Here is a 20,489-nt window from a genome sequence, read left to right as displayed (position 1 = left end):
GGTGCCACCTTGCCTTGTCCCAGACCACCCAGGGGTCTCCAAGTTCATTGGAGACCCCCCAAGGTGCCAGAACGGTGTGGACCAGTACTAAACAATGTCATGACAATGTCTCCCAGGTGCAGCCGGTGAATCCGGCGGATGCATATTTAAACGAGCCTAATGGTTCACTTAAATATTTAAATCTAAATCGCACCCAATGAGATCGAGATCCATATTGTGATGCCTTGCGAGACACTAAGTTTGAACATAGAACAGTACAGCACAGAACAGGCCCTTCGGCCCTCGATGTTGTGTCAAGCTTTGTCCGAAACCAAGATCAAGCTATCCCACTCCCTGTCTTTCTGGTGTGCTCCAAGTGCATATCCAATAACTACTTGAAAGTTCCTAAAGTGCCGGACTCCACTATCACAGCAGGCAGTCCATTCCACGCTCTAACCACTCTCTGAGTAAAAAACGTACCTCGGACATCCCTCCTATATCTCCCACCCTGAACCTTATAGTTATGCCCCCTTGTAACAGCTACATCCACCCGAGGAAATAGTCTCTGAACGTCCACTCTATCTATCCCCCTCATCACCTTATAAACCTCTATTAAGCCACCTCTCATCCTCCTTCGCTACAGTGAGAAAAGCCCTAGCTCCCTCAACCTTTCCTCATAAGACCTATCCTCCAATCCAGGCAGCATCCTGGTAAATCTCAAGTTTGGGTGTGATGAGGCGGTTGAATCGCACCCTTGATGTTATTAAACAAAAAAAACCTTTATTGTATATAAGAATTGAACAAAGAAAACAGTTTTAACTTAAAACTAGCATTTATCAATACATATCTTATGAACTACATTTAACTTTTTACTTCCCTCCAGGGATTCCCTTTTATATTGTAACAACTTTGAAGATACATTCACATCTCTTGCGACCAACACAAAGATATGACACCGCCAAATGAAATTCATTTTAATTCTCCTCAATGTTCCAGCTATCCTCTGAGTTAAGATTCTATGGGGCTCCATTAGCTTTTGTTTACACAATCCTACACCTTTATCGATTTCATGACTGTGGATGCCTCAGCACCTTGTTTGGGTTTCTAGCAGATAGCCAACTGCCTTTCGCCAGTATTCCAAGCTAATATTCCTGACTGCTTTCTGCCACAAGGCTCTGTGAGGATCATTGTACATTTCTTTCACTAGCCGGAAGGCTTTTTTTCTATCTTGCAGCTCGGGGAAGCTAGAAAAAAATCTTCCAGCTGCTTTTCCTACATGAAATCCAAACTCAGATCTCGCTCCACCCACATTTAATGTGGTGAACAATAAAGCTGGTATTTTTGTGGCATGACGTGCCGGCCTAACTGACCACCGTTTCCTACTGGCTCCCTCAATTCCATGAAATGCAGTCCGCAATAAAGTAAACACAGATATAAATCATACAAAAGATCATTCCATCCCCACAACCCATCTCCATGACAACATCCCCAGCAAACCAGGGGGCAGCTCCACTTGTGACGGCTCCAGCTCCTGTAACTTTTAGTTAGTGGCCAAGAGGCAATGCAGCGGAATCCAGCCGGAGGGATGGGGAGGGGGTGGACCTGTGAAGAGACGGGAACGAAAATGGTGGGGAGCTGGAGGGAGAACGGGCAAAAGGAGGGAGCAGTGGAAAGCGAGATAACAGACACTGTAGGTTAGAGAAGAAAAAGGGCAGAGGAAGAAAGTGGGCAGAAGTGCAGACCAAAGGAGCAGGAAAGATGGAGCATGAGAAATTCAGCCTCTCTCCTGCTCAACTTTCAATTTGATCATGGCTTGAGCATCCATTGGCCTTGACTCCACTTTCTCCCCCCAAATAACTCTTGATTCACCAAGAGGGTAAAATCTGTCTATTTCAGCCTTAAATATACTCAACCGTCCAGGGTAGAAAATTCAGAGATTCACAGTCTTTTGAGTGAAGACACTTTTCCTCGTCTCCCTCCTAAACAATTTACCCCTTATCCTGAGACTGTGTCCCATATTCTAGATTCCTCAGCCCGGGGTACAACCTCTCTGTATCAACTCTGTCGGTGCCTTTCAGAATCCTGTATCTTCTTTATTCTTTAATTTCCTGCCCATCCTTAACAGTGCTAAAACTGAGTAGCTTGATCTAACATTTCAGGGGGCAGTTAAGACTAAACCACTTGTTGTAGGTCTCGAGGTACATGACGGGCACGACTGTGTAAGGACTGGACATTTCCTTCCCTAAAAGGCATTAGTGAACCTAAAGTTACTAAGGCCTGATTTTATATTCCATATTTTATTAATTCAATTTCGAGCCATGGTGGGATTTCAACCTGTATCCCCTGAGCATTAATAGTCTAGTGACAATGCCACTATACTGCCAACTCCCCAGTGAGTCAGGGGATCACTTCATTCTTCTAAATTCCAGAAAATATAGGCCCAACTTACGCAGCCTCTCATTGTAGGATAAACCCCTCAACCCCGTGAGCAGCACAGTAGCACAGTGGGCAGCAAGGTAGGACAGTGGTTAGCACAGTTGCTCCACAGCTCCAGGGTCCCAGATTCGAGTCCCGCTTGGGTCGCTGCCTTTGCGGAGTCTGCGGGTTCTCCCCGTGTCTGCGTGGGTTTCCTCCGGGTGCTCCGGTCTCCTCCCATAGTCCAGAGATGTGCAGGTTAGGTGGATTGGCCATGCTAAATTGCCCTTAGTGTCCAAAAACAGAGGTTAGGTGGGGTTACTGGGTTACGGGGATAAATTGGAAATGTGGCCTTAAGTGGGGTGTTCTTTCCAAGGGCCGGTGCAGACTCGATGGGCTGAATCGCCTCCTTCTGCACTGTAAATTTTATGATTCTGTGAACATGTCAAGCTTTGAGATGTTAGCAAACAGAAATGTAAAGAATTTATTTTACCTTCATTGCCACTCTTTGATTTTGTAACCCATATTAATAATTTATATTGCTGATGGAGTTTTACAAGCTCATGTTTACAAAGTTGCTTCCAGCTTCCTTTCATTTGGAAAAAGCATACATATTGTAAATGTTTTATTGAAATAAGGCCAGCCTTTTTGGCTCTATGAAATTGAGATGGAAGACTAGCTATCCTTTAAGGATTTTGCAACTCTATCCATGACCTTGTAAGGTAAAAATAGGTTATCTGTTAAATGGAAGAACCCAGGTTTGTTGAATTGTATTTAGATTAGAGGTGAATGCCCACTTATGTGATGTTTAACACATTAACCTCGGACCTAAAGTTAAACTCTAAAACATGTCAATTTGGAACCATATTTTCACAGCAAGAATATAGAAATGGAAGCATACATCCCCTTAGGTTTGCTGTGTCATTCAGTGTAAGCTTGGCTGATTTTCGGTCTCATCTCCACTTTCCCGCCTGTTCTCCAGATAACTTGATTACCTGAGACACCAAAAATCTGTCTGTATTAGTCTTTAATCAATTTAACAATGGAGCATCCAAACCCAGCTGGGGAGAGAATTCAAATGATTCACAAGTCTTGGGGTGAAGAAATTTCTCTGCATCTCTGTCCTTATTAATTTGCCCCTGAGATAGTGTCCCCATGTTCTGGATTCTTCAGCCAGAAGAAACAACCTCTCATTGCCTCCCCTGTGAAGTCATTTCAAAATGTAATATATTCCAATGAGCTCACCTGTTATTCTAAACTCCAGAGAATTTAGTTCCATTTTACCCAGCCTCTCATCATAGGCCAACCATCTCATTCCAGAAATCAATCTAGCGAAACTTTACTGCAATGCTTCAGTCGCAAGTATATCTTTCCTTAAATATGGTGACCACAATTGCACACAGTACTTTAGATGTGGTCTCGCCAAAGCCCTGTAGAAGTGTAGTAAGACTGTCTTATGCTTGTACTCCAATCCCCTTTCAATAAAGACCAACATACTGCTTGCATTCATAACTGCTTGCTGTACCTTAGAATCATAACAGTTCTACAGTGCAGAAGGAGGCCCATTGAGTCTGCACCGGCCCTCTCAAAGAGCGTCTCACCTAGGCCAACACCCCCACCCCATCCCAGTAACCCCACCTAACCGTTGTACATGTAGGGGCAATTTAGCATGGCAAATCCACCTAACCTGTACATTCCTGGATACTATGGACAACTTAGCATGGCCAATCCGCCAATCCTTCACATCTCTGGCCTGTGGGAGGAAACCGTAGCACTCGGAGGAAACCCACGCAGACACGGGGAGAACGTGCAAACTCCACAGACAGTGACCCAAGGTCAGAATTGAACTCGGATCCCTCGTGCTGTGAGGCAGCAGTGCTTATCACTATGCCAACATGCTGCCTATATGTAAGGTTTTTCTGCTCCTTGTGTGAGTATACTTCCGGTCACTCAACATCAACATTTACACATTTCATGCTTTAAAGAAGTATTCTGCTGTTCTATTCTAACAACCAAAGTAGATATTTCACACTTCTGCCACCTTGTTTCCCACTCAGTTACCATGCCTATATTTCTTTCCATCATTCCCACCGAGCTATGTACCTTCAGTAAACTTGGACACATTATTTTTGGTCCTTTTGTCTAAGTGATTAATTTAGGTTATAAATAGCAGAGGTCCCAGCTTTGATCCTTGGTCTCAAAACCACAGTCGGTCGTCTTGAAAATGTCCACTTGGTTCTCCTCTTCGCTATTAATCAATCCCCAAGCCATCATAATATATTATCCCAAGCTCCATGAACCTTTATCTTGTACATTAACTTTTGGTGTGGCACCTTATCGAATGGCTTTTTTAACTGGCTTTTGTATATAGATTCCTATTTATCTACCCTACTAGTTAAATTCACAAAAATGTTGAAAAACTTTGCCAAATACTTTCCTTTCGTAAAACCATGTAGATCTTGTCTGGGCATACATTGATTTTCTAAGTGCATTGCTAAGATTTCCTTAAAAATAAATTCCACCAATTTCCTGATGACTGATGTCAGGCCTGTCGTTCCCTGTTTTCTCTCTCCCTACTTTCTTGAATAACGGTGCAACATTTACTAACTTCCTATCTACTGGAATTTTGTAAAATACCTGGAATATTGGAAAAATATTGGAAAAATCATACAGCGCATGCATTTTCTCTGCAGCTCCCTCTTTTAGAATCCTAGATGTTGACCACCAGGTCCTGGGTGGTATTTTCTAATTTTTTGTCCAATTGTCAAGTCAGGAAGTAAGATCCGAGTGTAGCCCGTCGGCTGCACTGCTGGCTTTTCCTGCCTTATTTTTTTTCTTGGAGATAAAGAATCAAGGAGAAATGTCCCATGGCGTCACGCTGGTGGGGTGGTCACTGAATAAGCCTACCCCACCAGCGACCTCGGCTCTTGACAGATCCAGGCTCCTTTATGAAATGGCGCTCCAGTGTCTGAATGATAAAAATAGATAAAATAACTCCTCCCCACCACCCACCCAGTGTAATGTTCGTTGACATTGCCTGGGCAAAAACCTGTTGTGAATTGCACCGACGTGGCGTCACACTGCGGAGGCGGGGAGGGGGGTGTGGTGAACCACTGTGTGCATCTATATTAGGGGATGTAAGGTAGGACCTGCACTACAGGTTCGCCACTAGCCCCTGCTGGCTAGCTCCGCCCATAAGGAGCCGTATAAATATGCGTGTCCTCCTCCTGATCAGCCATTTCGCCAGCTGCAGTAGGAGGCCATGCATCTGACTATAATAAAGCCACAGTTGTACCAATCTGAATCTTTTGTGCAATTGATCGTGCATAAATTTATTACAGTCAGATTTTCTAAGAAATGGATATCAGAAACAAACCAGATCGCCTGCAGCTGGATCCGCACTCGCCAGAAAGGACTTTAATCACTGGCTAGCTTGTTTTGAGGCCTACATCAACGCTGCGACCCCCACGCCGACGGAAGCTCAGAAGATTCAGGTTTTATACTCCAGGTTGAGCTCCAGCATGTTCCTGTTGATCCAGGACGCCCTGAATTAGGCGGAAGCGATGGCACTCTTTAAAGAGAACTATGCGCAGAAATCAAACACTATGTTCGCCAGGCACGTACTCGCCACTCGCTCCCAACTACCTGGTGAGTCAATCGAAGACTTCTGGCGGGCCCTAATCCCACTCATACGGGACTGTGACTGTCAGGCCGTTACGGCCACCGAACACTCTAATCTCCTGATGCGCGACGCGTTCTTAACAGGGATTGCGGTGGACTCCATCCGACGACGACTACAGCAAGGGGCCACGCTTGACCTAGCGGAGACCAAAACTTTAGCGCTCTCCATGACGGTCGCGTCTCGTAACGTTCAGGCCTACCCTGCTTGCCACGCGGCCCACCCATCCTACCCCTCCTGGACCCCCCAAACGCCCCTCCCCCAGATGGGGCCCTTCCTAGTCAATACGCCTGCGCCGCCTGCCAATCCGCACACCCCAGGGGTCCCCGCTGCTACTTCTGAGGTCAACAGAAGCACCCCCGCCAACGCTGTCCAGTCCGCGCTGTCACTTGCAAGTCCTGCGGTAAAAAGGGCGACATTGCAGCTGTGTGCCAGGCCCGCGCAGTCGCCGCTATTGCACCTGCAATCGCCCCCTCCCCCCTGCTGAACGCACAATGGGTGCCGCCATCTTCTCCTCCCAGGGCCACGTGCGGCCAGTGGTCGCCACCATCTTCCCCCCCCAGGGCCACGTGCGGCCAGTGGGCGCTGCCATCTTCTCCTTCCAGGGCCACGTGCGGCCACTGGGCGCCGCCATCTTGCCCCGCCCCCGCAATGTGCGCCCCAATGGGCGCTGCCATTTTGTTCCTCACAGGACCTACGGACGCCGCCATCTTGTCTTCCCCACGGGACTGGAACACCAACTACACATCACGATCTGGGTCCATCCGACACCTCTGACGACCACCCGCAGCTCGCTTCGATGACACTGGACCAATCTCGTCCACACAACCTGGCCACCGCTACCACAACGGTGAAAATCGACGGCCACGTGACCTCTTGCCTGCTGGACTCCGGGAGCACCAAAAGCTTCATACACATGGATACGATAAGTCGCTGCTCCCTCGGGGTCCACCCCGCCAATCAAAGGATCTCCCTGGCTTCCGGATCCCACTCTGTCCCTATCTGAGGGTTCTGCACGGTCACTCTCACACGAGGGCCTAGAATTCACCGGCTTCCGCCTGTACGTCCTTCCTAACCTCTGCGCTGCACTATTACTGGGCCTGGATTTCCAATGCAATCTCCAGAGCCTCACCCTCAATTTCGGCGGGCCCTACCTCCACTCACCGCTTGCGGCCTCGCAACCCTCAAGGTTGACCCACCCTCCCTCCTTGCCAATCTAACTGCGGATTGCAAACCCGTTGCCACTAGGAGCAGACGGTACAGCGCGCAGGACAAGGCCTTCATCAGGTCTGAAGTCCAGCGGCTGCTTCGGGAGGGTATCATCGAGGCCAGCAATAGCCGCTGGAAAGCCCAAGTGGTGGTGGTTAAAACTGGGAGAAACACAGAATGGTCGTGGACTGCAGCCAGACCATCAATCAGTACACGCAGCTCGACGCATACCCCCTCCCTCGCATATCTGATATGGTCAATCAGATTGCACAGTACCGGGTCTTCTCAACAATTGACCTGAAATCCGCCTACCAGCAGCTCCCCATCCGGAAATCAGACCGTCCATACACTGCCTTTGAGGTGGACGGTCGGCTCTATCACTTTCTTAGGGTTCCTTTCGGCGTCACTAATAGGGTCTCGGTCTTCCAAAGGGAGATGGACCGAATGGTCAACTGGTACGGTTTGCGTGCCACGTTTCCGTACTTAGATAATGTCACCATCTGCGGCCATGACCAGCAGGACCGCGATGCCAACCTCGCTAAAGTCTTCCGCACCGCGACTCTTCTCAACCTTACCTATAATAAAGAGAAGTGTGTGTTCAGCACGACCCGCCTAGCCATCCTCGGCTATGTAGTCCAAAACGGACTTCTGGGGCCCGATCCCGACCGCATGCGCCCCCTCATGGAGCTTCCCCTCCCCCACTGCCCCAAGGTCCTCAAACGCTGCCTGGGGTTCTTCTCCTACTACGCCAAGTGGGTCCCAAACTATGCGGACAAGGCCCGCCCACTCATACAGTCCACTCAATTCCCCCTCGCGGCCGAGGCACAACATGCCTTCGCCCGTATCAGAGCAGACATAGCCAAGGCTGGGATGCACGCAGTAGATGAAACACTGCCCTTTCAAGTAGAAAGCGACGCTTCAGATGTCACCCTTGCTGCCACTCTAAACCAGGCAGGCAGACCCGTGGCATTCTTTTCCCGCACCCTCCGCGCCTCTGAAATTCGGCACTCATCCATCGAAAAAGAGGCCCAAGCTATTGTTGAAGCTGTGCGGCATTGGAGGCATTATCTGGCCGGCAGGAGATTCACTCTCCTCACTGACCAGCGGTCGATAGCCTTCATGTTCAACAACACGAGGCGGGGCAAGATCAAAAATGATAAAATCTTGCGGTGGAGAATCGAGCTCTCCACCTATAATTATGAGATCTTGTATCGCCCCGGCAAACTCAACGAGCCCCCAGACGCCCTATCCCAAGGTACATGTGCCAGCGCACAAGTGGACCGACTCCGGCCCCTACACGACAGCCTTTGACACCCGGGGGTCACACGACTGTACCACCTCGTCAAAGCTCGCAATCTGCCCTACTCCGTCGAGGAAGTACGGACAGTCACCAGAGGCTGCCAGGTCTGTGCGGAGTGCAAGCTGCACTTCTACCGGCCAGACCACGCGCGCCTAGTGGAAGCGTCCCGCCCCTTTGAACGCCTCAGCATGGATTTCAAAGGGCCCCTTCCCTCCACCGACCGCAACACGTATATCCTTAGTGTGGTCGATGAGTACTCCAGATTCCCCTTTGCCATCCCATGCCCCGATATGACGTCTGACACCGACATCAAAGTCCTAAACACAATCTTCGCTCTGTTCGGTTTCCCCGCCTACATCCACAGCGACAGAGGATCCTCATTCATGAGCGATGAGCTGCATCAGTTCCTGCTCAGCAGGGGTATCGCCTCCAGCAGGACGACCAGCTACAACCCCCGGGGAAACGGCCAGATAGAGAGGGAGAACGGGACGGTATGGAGGGCCGTCCAGCTGGCCCTACGGTCCAGGAACCTCCCAGCCTCTCGCTGGCAGGAGGTCCTCCCTGATGCACTACACTCCATCCGCTCACTACTGTGCAGACCTCATGAACGTGTTTTTACCTTCCCTAGGAAGCCCACATCCGGGATGTCGCTCCCGACTTGGTTCGCAGCTCCAGGACCGGTCCTTCTACGTAGGCATGTCCGGCTCCACAAGGCGGACCCCTTGGAGGACAGGGTACACTTACTCCACGCCAACCCCCAGTATGCTTACGCTGAGTTCCCCGACGGCCGCCAAGATACTGTCTCTCTCAGGGGCCTGGCTCCCTCAGGTTCCATTCCAACACACTCCCCCACCCACACGCCACCCTCCCCTCCCCCGGCGCCCCTAACATTAACCCCACCAGGTCCATCCCTCCTTCCCCTGCTCACGCAAGAGGACGAGGAAGACTTCGGCACGCTCCCGGGGTCATCGACTACTGGCCAGCACCAACAATGCCAGCACCGACATCGCCGCTGTTACGTCGCTCCCAGCGAACCGGCAAAGCACCGGATCGACTTAACCTCTGACGGGCACCAGACCGTCAAAATGGACATTCCCTTCCCTCCCCCCCCCACTTTAAAATAACAGGGGTGAATGTGGTGAACCACAGAGGTGACATGACCACAGGAGGGCATTACACCAACCCATATAAAAAGGACACAACACATATGATCTTCCTCTTTCCAGTGGAGACAGTCAGTGAGTAGAGACACAGGGTTGATTCAATATCACTCCCACCATGTGGATTGTAGCAGACTGGTTAGTCAGTCTGAGTAGCTATATAAGGATCAACAGTAGTGGCGAACACAGGAGAAGTGTAGTTTAATAAACGTGTTGAAGTTATCTCCACGTCTGAACCTTCCTTTGTCAAGTGCACCACAAGGAAGCCGCTTATGCTACGCCTTGAGCATAACAAGACATGGTACCAGAGTGAACTGTTTCAAACCATATAGCCATAACTCAGTGTACAGTGACAACCAGCAACAATACCCAGGTAAGATGTTCGAGATCCCGGTTCCGCAGCGGCTCAAGTGTCATGGTGATCTCCGCGGAAACTGGCGGGCATTCCGGCAAAAGTTTGAAATCTTCCTGATAGCAGCTGGCCTACGAGACGTGGCCAATGCTGAAAAGACAGAGCTTCTGCTCACCATCGCCGGTGCCAGAGCAGAAGAAATCTTTAAAATGTTCAAGTTCTCCAAAAGGCAAAACAGGAACAACTTCCTGGCAGTCCTGGACAAATTCGGTAAATACTGTGAGGAAAGCACACTCCAACCAGCAGAAAACGGTAAGAGAAGTGGCAGTACTCACCACAAGGCCGAGATCCCGGAGCAGAGAACAATTTTGATCGGCGGCCATATTTGTAAAGGTACTGCACATGCGCAGTTACGCGAGAAGTGCACAGACCGGGAAGGTCCGTGTGCGCATGTGCGAGAAACCACGCATGTACAATTGCGAAAATGGCCTGCAGTACAGGAACAGTGATATGCGCATGCACAAACGCTTCCTACGCCTGGCGTCACATGCGTAATGGCGTCAGAGTCCCCAGACCACGCCCATTTAAAGGGCAAACGTCCCAAATCATGAAAAAAATCTCTTAAAGCCGTAAAACAACCTTCTTTCACCTGGAATGACAGCACAATGCCTCAAATTCTCTACAGAAACCTGCAATAAGCAGTTAGTTACGCCCAAACAGATGATTCAGACCTTGAATACTTCAACACCGATCTTTATTTTTTTCTCTGGACATCGCAAGCCCAATGCCAGCTCCGACGCAAACAGTGCTGCTTTGGTCCTAGAAGTCTACGACTCGGATGAAGGTTTTTTCATTAGAAATGGCGACACAGACGCGGATTCGTTCTTCGGATTTGAAGATCATCAGCCCAACATATACGACATCCCGACTCGTGAGTGGAGGATTATGCTGCGGCCTGAAACCAAGAGACAGAGAGCGGTACAAGCCCACAGAGAGCAGCCTGCTGCCACACAGAGAGTGGTCCACACACCGCTAAGGGTTCCCGACTCCTCGATAGAAGACACGCAAGACTCCACACCGCAGTCCTTGCATGAACAAGAAGTGACACGAGTGTCACAAGCCTCCACAGCGAGCTTCGTGGACAGCCTCCATGATAGAAGCAGCGCAAGACTCCAAAGCGCAGTCTTTGCAGGAACAAGACCATGAGGGTCTAGCAACCTCCTCTGACCAACTAGCAGCAGACAATGCAAGTCTGCCACGCTCAAGTAAACAGCAAGAAGACTATGACAGTCTACCACGCTCCAGTGCACAGCAGGACGACCATGACGGTCTATCATGCTCCAGTGAAGAACAAAGCGACTATGACAGTCCAATCCCAAATGAACAACGAAGCGACTATGACAGTCCAAGCCCAAATGAACAACGAAGCGACTATGACAGTCCAAGCCCAAATGAACAACGAAGCGACTATGACAGACCACCCAGTTTGTTTGAGCCACAAGAAGAAGACTCTGACAGTCTACCCAGTTCAAGTGAACAACAAGAAGCTACTGAGGTTCCACCCACTGTATGTGAGACAAGTGACGACAGCATCCCACTTCCCATACAAGATGTGCAATGTGACAGACCTCAGCTAGTTTGTACAGAGGCACTCGAAGATCACTGTGAGACCACTGGTGACTCCGTTGACACCACGTAACTTCCAACCTCATTCGCTCGAGCCTCTCCACAAGTAAATGCATGCCTGCATGTTCTGACTCCAGACGTGCAGCTTCAAGAAATCCCAGCTGACTCCCGTGAACCCTGTGACTCCGGACGGGGAGCACCGACGAACCACAACTGACTCAGGTGAAACAGACCAGACTCCAGGTGGACAGCAACCAAACGGCAACTCTGATTCACGTAAGTCAGACTTTACTCCAGACAGGGAGTGCCGCAAACTCAGTGGCGGCACGCTCAGGGTGAATGGATCACTTGACAATTACACTGGGTCAGTAATAACAAGTAGTGGCTACAGTCTAAGAGCAATACACCAATATTCACCACAGCTATATCCTTCCAAGCGATACCCACACATTCTTTCCACACCAGCAGTGCAGTCAATGACAGCTTATGCTGGACAAACCCAGTATTCAGGAATGCAGCAGCCAGCAGTCTGTGCAGCATATTCTCAAACAGGCCAGCACTACGGATTGCCCATTTATGGAATCAAGACCGAAGGAGGACTACCGCAAGCACAATCTGCACTACAGACTGGATGCCTTAGTTACAGCCCAGGATTTGCTGAACCTCAGCCTGGTCAAACGGCATATTCCTGTCAGATGCAAGGTTCTAGTTTCACACCATCAGCTGGTATTTATGCGAGCAGCAATTCTGTTTCTAATTCGACAAGCTTCAACAGTTCTCATCAGGATTACCCTTCCTGCACAGCATTTGGCCAAAACCAATATGCACAGTATTATCCAACTTCAACATATGGCACATACATGACCTCGAATGATACTGTTGATGGTACCTCTTCAACGTCAACAACGTATCAGCTACAAGATGCCATCCAACATCACCATCACAAACATTAAAAAAAAAGACTCCAAATCAGACAGCGAAGTGATTTGACCACTTCTTGGTTCCTGATGCACAGGGACACCGATGGCGTTCACAAGGACATGCCACCATCAAACTCACCAACCCACCAAGAGAGACATTTGACCATGATGATTGATGGGTTTTGGACTCACACAAATGATTTGGACTTATTGTTTAATCACTGTTCTCATGACTTGTACATACCATAACTTATCTACCTGTTTTTTGTTCAATTTTTTTAAAGTGTACAGAAAATATGTAACATTAAAAAAGAGGGGATGTGGTGATATGCATCACTGAAAATACATTAACCATGTAGATACATGTAGACTAGCTAGACACTAGCGGGAGCACCAGAGACATGACACACAGACACTCAACCAGTAGAACAGTTAGATAGAACACGACCAATGGGCATTCAGGATACACACAGAGGTGACACGACCACAGGAGGGCATTACACCAACCCATATATAAAGGACACAACACACATGATCTTCCTCTTTCCAGTGGAGACAGTCAGTGAGTAGAGACACAGGATTGATTCAATATAACTCCCACCACGTGGATTGTAGAAGACTGGTTAGTCAGTCTGAGTAGCTATAGAAGGATTAACAGTAGTGGTGAACCCGAGTAGGAGAAGTGTAAATAGTTTAATAAACGTGTTGAAGTTATCTCCACGTCTGAACCTTCCTTTGTCAAGTGCACCACAAGGAAGCCGCTTATGCTATGCCTAGAGCATAACAAGACATTGTCCACGCAACACCCATTGCTATCAGGGCAATTCCTACTTTTCCATTCTGTCAATCTTTTGATGTGTTGTCTACCCTGGAATATTTTTTTCTCAACTCTGATCATCTTGTAAGAATAGCTAGGATTTTATGGGACAGTGGTGACAGTGGGGCTCACCAGTCAGAAAGTCAGGAGGTACACTGCATCAGACAGCTATGGACCTGGGCCCAAGTTGGCAATTGGCCCTTTTGATGGGAAATATGTTTTTTAGTCCTGGTGGGTGCCCACTCTAAGTAGCTAAAGGTTCAAGAGATGGGAACCACCACCTTGATGACCATGGTGAATGCCTTGCGTCAGGTGTTTGCCATTCATGGGCTTCCCAAATCAATTGTTTTGGACAAAGGCACCCCTTTTACTGGCGATGACATGCCGCTTTTTGTACAAGCAAATGGAATATGACACACGAAGACGGCCCCGTACCACCCAACGTCTAACTGATTGGTTGGAGAGCTGTTCAGACCTTCAAGAATGCGATGAGAAAGAAATCTGATAAACCATTTCACCAGGGGATGACTAGTGTTTTGTTGCTGTACAACACATCCCCCCCCCCCCCATTCCATCATGGGGGCCATACCCACTGAGCTGCTCATTGGTCATCAGTTGTGAACAAGGTTGGATCTTATGTTTCCAAATTTAGCGGGGAGGGTGCAGACACGTCAGGCTTCCCAGAAGAGTCAGCGGTCATAGCAGAAAGGTGACTGGTCGTACGGCTTGTGAGTCCCTGTTTCGGTCCCTAATTTCACTTAAGGTCCGCCTTGGTTAGCAGGACGGGTTGTAGCCCAGTCGGGGCTGGTGCCATATGTGGTCAGTGTCAATGGGAAGACCGTCAGGAAGCATGTGGACCACTTGTGGAATCGAGGGGTGGCAACACCCAGCTTGGGGTCGATAAGTCCCACCAGCATAGTGAACACTTCTGTAACTCTGTCAGGCTAGGGGCTCCTGAATCTATTCAACCAGCTGTGGCGTGTCGAGGCCGGTGAGACCAGTTCACTAGTCATTGAGGCGGTGCCTCCTGAGGCGACACTGACTGTTGACAATTCGATTACCGAGAAGGTTGCTAAGCCTGTGGCAGGGCTATGGAGTTTCAGGGGTACCCAGAGGTCTCCAGGCCGATTGAATTTCTGGTGGACTCTGTTTCCCCTGTTATCTCTTATCACCTTTGCACCTTCTATATATAGTTTTTTGGGGTAGTTTTAATAAAAGACTTAAGGGGGGAGGAATGTGGTAGCTTAGCCTCATGAAGGGGCAAGCTCCATGGACCACATGACCAGCTAGGTGCCAAATGCACAGGAGTGCGCAAACCCTAGCCAATTGTGAGTTTGCGCGGGGCCCTGGGAGCAGGACCCCAGGCCGCGTGGACTCCGGAGACGAGGTGTTAAGATCTGTTATATTGTGTTCTGCGCCTGTTACTTGACTGCCTGTTATTTACTGGAGGTAAGCATGCAGGTACAGCAGGTGGTAAAGAAGGCAAAGGTATGTTGGCCTTCATAGCAAGAGGATTTGAGTACAAGAACAGGGATGTCTTGCTGCAATTACACATGGCCTTAGTGAGGCCACACCTGGAATATCATGTGCAGTTTTGGTCTCCTTATCTGAGGAAGGATGTTCTTGCTCTCAAGGGAGTGCAGCAAAGTTTTACCAGACTGATTCCTGGGATGGCGGGACTGATGTATGAGGAGAGATTGAATCGGTTCGGATTGTATTCGCTGGAGTTGAGAAGAATGGGGGGGGGGGATCCTCATAGAAACCTATACAATTCTAACAGGGCTAGACAGGGTAGGTGCAGGAAGGATGTTCCCGATGGTGGGTATGTCCAGAACCAGGGTTCAGAGTCGGAGGATAGGGGGTCGACCAGTTAAGACAGAGATGAGGATAAATGTCTTTACCCAGAGAGTGATCGGCCTGTGGAATTCATTACGACAGGTAATATCATAGAATTATCATAGAATCATAGAATTTACAGTGCAGAAGGAGGCCATTCGGCCCATCAAGTCTGCACAGGCTCCTGGAAAGAGCACCCTACCCAAGGTCAACACCTCCACCTTATCCCCATAACCCAGTAACCCCACCCAATACTAAGGGCAATTTTGGACACTAAGGGCAATTTATCATGGCCGATCCACTTAACCTGCACATCTTTGGACTGTGGGAGGAAACCGGAGCACCCGGAGGAAACACACGGGGAGCATGTGCAGACTCCGCACAGACAGTGACCCAAGCCAGAATCGAACCTGGGACCCTGGAGCTGTGAAGCAATTGTGCTATCCACAATTCTACTGTGCTATTAGAGTTATTAGGCAGAGCTGTTAGGCAATAGCTATTAGAGCAAAGGAGATCAAAGGAAAAGGGGAGAAAGCAGGATTAGGCTGCTGAGTTGAATGATCAGCCACAATCATAATGAATGCTGGACCAGGCTGGATGGGGCCAATGGCCTCTCCTGCTCCTATTTTCTATGTTTCTATGCCTTTTCATTTAATCAATAAACCTCTTTGTTAACGACTGGACGTTTCGAGTCATCACAGCGGTCAATTCTAGCTGAGAGAGCTATCTGCCAGCTTCCCTGCTGCTGTTAAATCACCAGCATGGCTTGCAGATGATGGGTATGCTTTGCCAATCAACTATTCACACCATCCTTCCCCAACTCCCAACATGTTCTCTGAGAGTCCATAGATCCTGACCTATGCCCGGAAATTTCCACAGGTTCGAGACATGATGTGGGTGGGCTTTGAAAATCATTATTTTGGTGTTACATTGGAATCTCATAGCCTCTGGGACAATTTTTAATTTTTATGGGGCTGAAGATGAAAAATAATAGGCTGCCAATTAATGGCCCCATTAATGCATTGAGGAGCTTTTTCCGGCATCTATTAAATTCAAGTTTGCAATTTCTAATTGAGTCTGTGCATAGCTGTCAGGGTCACTGCAGGTATCTGGTAATTTCCCTGCCATTGTTCTGAATTAAAAACCGAGGAGCCAACTAGTGCTCCCACAAGTATTCCATCAAACCTTGTCATCCAGGGCAGCTTTTGACCTCCTTGTCTTCCAAGGAACTGTCTGCATTAATTGGCAGGGTAGCCGTATCCTCCAACATGGTTATCACACGTCTTTGAAGTTGGAGTCAGGCAGGTGACTCCCGCCTCCTAGTGGTGCTCAGCACCTCTAATTTGGCAGCGGGCTTGCTCCTGGCTAAGGAAGCCATTGAAAGTTTGAAATAGTCTTTCAAAAAGTGATACAACTTGGGCGCAGGGTAGGGGCTCAGAATTCATCCAGGTGTTGGGTTTACAACCCAGTCTGGAAAATCCAGCCTCTTATCTCTGTCATGGTGATTAGATTTAAACCACTTACATAGCACGGTGTGCTTTTGGTCAGTCTGTATGGTCATATTTATGTATCATTATGCAAATGATGAATTATTAAATCAACTGGACAAATATTAATATTATTATTAATAGGGGCTGGTTTAGCACACTGGGCTAAATCGCTGGCTTTTAAAGCAGACCGAGGCAGGCCAGCAGCACGGTTCAATTCCCGTACCAGCCTCCCCGAACAGGCGCCGGAATGTGGCGACTAGGGGCTTTTCACAGTAACTTCATTGAAGCCTACTCGTGACAATAAGCGATTTTCATTTCATTTCATAATAGCTCTATGCATTCTTCCAATCTCCACAGTTCTGCTTTTTCCAGAGTCTTCCTCTTGATTAAATCTACTGTAGCATTCACACTTGAGACTTTTTCGCATTCTACTTTCAGTACCTAATCAATGTAGTCCCGTCCTTGAAACATAACAATAACTTGTTTTGAAACAGGATGGTTTGGTCCATTGAGCTCTTTCCATTTGCTCTTTCTCATTGTGTAGTATCTGAACTAAAAATACTCAGTGTCAATGCAGTACTTCATGTTCATTTGTGAGCTGCTACTTCGTGTGAAGATTTTGCTGTTTCTTTTTAAAATCTCATCTGGATCTCTGTTCAGTCAAACTGAGTTTTTTGTGGTAGATTGTCATACCAAACTCTTCTCCCATTTTGTTCCATTCTTCACAGTTTCTACTTAATTCACAATGGGTTTGCCTTCAATGCAGGAAAGATTATTATTGTAGAGATTTAGTGATCATGTCAACACGATCCCATTTTTAAAGCCTCTGTATTTCCAAAATTCAATGACCGGACCATAAATTATGATACAAAGCAAGTATTTCTCTTTCTGTTAGAAATAAAAAGAGAAATTCTAGTATACTAGTTTTTCTTGCATAGCATTTTTATGGGGGTTATATTTACATATATCCTGATTCCAATATCTCAATCTGTCTAATTTTTAAAACTTAATGCAGAGGTGGAATCTAAATATAATTTTCTTATTCCAGAAATAGGTTAATCTTAAAATACTCAATAAAATAAAACACTGAAGGACATTTAATTCTATTCAAGACGGAGCTAACTTTACCCTATATGGTGGGTGTTTGACCTGAAGCTGTTCTATTGGTCTGACATAAATCAGTTTAATTTATTTCCGGTAAAATATAATTATGATAAGCAACTTTCCGTTAGGCATGTTTTCTCTTTCAACTTATTTTCCTCCGTTAATATCTCGGCAAAGATCTGTAGAGCATCAGAGGGCAGGAAATGCTGTGTGATACTCGCTGGCTTCATAGCTGCCTTTCTTGCCTGATCAAACAGCTCTCTGCGCAATTTCAGAGTGCTGGCAAGGATTACACATCCAGCTTGGCGATGGGGGTTGGTGGGTAAACCTCAACAGCAAAGCTGGATTCAAAGATCGGGGTGTCTTTTATTAAAGGATGCCCTGATCTCAAAGTGAAGTTAACGCCGCACTCTCACACATCAGGACTGTACCCCCCAGACCCCCACAATCAAAAGGATCTCCTCCATTAATGACAGGAAAACCCCAGCCCTAGGCTGCAGAAGGGCAACCCCCCAACCCCCCCCCCCCCCCCCCCCCCCCCCCACCACCACCACCATTGGAAGATCTGTGCTCATCTCCCTACACCAGGCAAGCATCAGTGTGACCCCCCCCCCCTCCCACTGCCGGTACTGGGATAGCCCCCTTACAGTCTACACGCCCCCCACACCCAATGCAGGCACAATTCCGCCCCTGCCATTCATCCATCATCCCCACCATATATAAGTGAACGTCCCCCCCACACACACACATAGGGCTACACCTGTCAGTGCCAACGGCGGTGCCGTGTCCATCACCTGCTGGGGGCTATATTCACCGCCACATCCCAGTGTGGTCATCATGACTGTTTTTTGTTTCAGAAAACTAGCAGTGATTCCCACCGGAAAGACATTCCCACCAGGGGAATACAACATTTAACGCGTTTCAAAGCAACTGCATTAATCTGTACAATTATATTAAAATTCATTAAATTCACGGAAATTAGGTTCACGGCCAGATTATGTCTCCGGCTGGGGAAGATCTCAAACTGAGGTATTGCTGCAGCAAATACCATTCTGGCTTTCTCACAGACAGTTGACGGTCTTAACGAGATTTTCATGTGCATTGAATGGGTCTGGAAAATCGCGTCCAGAATATATGATAAATAATAATAATAATCTTTATTGTCACAGGTAGGTTTACATAAACACCGCAATGAAGTCACTGTGAAAATCCCCAAGTTGCCACATTTCGGCGCTTGTTCGGATACACAGAGTGAGAATTCAGAATGTCCAAATTATCTAACAGCGCGTCTTTCAGGACTTGTGGGAGGAAACCGGAGCACCCGGAAAAAACCCACACAGACACGAGGAGAACGTGCAGACTCCACACAGACAGTGACCCAAGCCGGAATTGAAACTGGAACCCTGGAGCTGTGAAGCTACAGTGTTAACCACTGTGCTATCGTGGGCAAAATGGTTTTGGACTAGGCACTTTTATGACAATAATATTGCAAGGATAGGTTGTAGATCTCTAAAGGTGACCAGGCAAGCTGAAACAATTGTTAAATTTCATAGACGTGTAATTTCATAGAATTTATAGTGCAGAAGGAGGCCATTTGGCCCAACGAGTCTGCACCAGCTCTTGGAAAGAGCACCCTACCCAAGGTCAACACCTCCACCCTATCCCCATAACCCAGTTACCCCACCCAACACTAAGGGCAATTTTGGACACTGAGGGCAATTTATCATGGTTAATCCACCTGACCTGCACATCGTTGGACTGTGGGAGGAAACCGGAGCACCCGGAGGAAACCCAAGCACACACAGGGAGGATGTGCAGACTCCACACAGACAGTGACCCAAGCCGGAATCGAACCTGGGACCCTGGAGCTGTGAAGCAATTGTGCTATCCACAATACTACCGGGCTGCCCCATAGAATCCTTGGGCTTATAAATAGAGGCAAAAAGCAAGGAAGTGATGCTACACCTCTACAAATCATTGGTCAGACCACATTTGTAGTATTGGTTCAGTTCTGGTCACCTTATTTAAGGAAGGAGGTTAAAACCCTGGAGAGAGTGCAGAGGGGATTTACTTGAATGATAACAGGAATGAGGAATTTTAGATACAAGGAAAGATTGGAGAAATTGGGCGTGTTATCCTTGCAGCCGAGAAGATTAAGAACAAAGAACAAACAAGAACAAAGAACAGTACACCACAGGAATAGGCCCTTCGACCCTTCAAACTTGTGCCGACCACGGGTCCTTTCTATACCCCATCTGTCCATGTTCTATCCAGATAAGTCTCAAAGGTCGCTAATAAATCTGGCTCACCACGTCACTTGGCAGTGCATTCCAGGCCACTATTACCCTCTGTATAAACAACTTCCCCTGCATACCTCCACTGAACATATCCCCCCTCACCTTGAACTTGTGCCCCCTTATAATTGTCATTTCCGCCCTGGGACAAATCCTCCAACTGTTCACCATATCTATACCACTCATAATTTTATAAACTTCTATCAGGTCACCCCTCAGCCTCCGTCTCACTAGTGAGAACAATTCCAGTTCACTCAATCTCTCCTCATAGCCAATACACTCCATACCAGGCAACATTCTGGTAAATC

General features: G+C 47.9%; 1 protein-coding gene across 1 annotated transcript; it reads left to right on the top strand.

The window, feature by feature from the left end:
- Nucleotides 1-11,416: 11,416 nt before the first annotated feature.
- Nucleotides 11,417-13,871, top strand: LOC119962320 (eyes absent homolog 4-like). Its single transcript, XM_038790301.1, has 3 exons — nt 11,417-11,578; nt 11,858-12,643; nt 13,710-13,871. Exons 1-3 carry the CDS (start codon nt 11,417-11,419, stop codon nt 13,869-13,871), a joined length of 1,110 nt encoding a protein of 369 aa, XP_038646229.1.
- Nucleotides 13,872-20,489: the final 6,618 nt, after the last annotated feature.

This window comes from Scyliorhinus canicula, chromosome 2, assembly GCF_902713615.1.
Source record: "Scyliorhinus canicula chromosome 2, sScyCan1.1, whole genome shotgun sequence".
NCBI classification, from domain to species: Eukaryota; Metazoa; Chordata; class Chondrichthyes; order Carcharhiniformes; family Scyliorhinidae; genus Scyliorhinus; species Scyliorhinus canicula.
The sequence above is the reverse complement of the archived record's forward strand: the minus strand, read 5'-3'. Positions and strand labels throughout refer to the sequence as shown.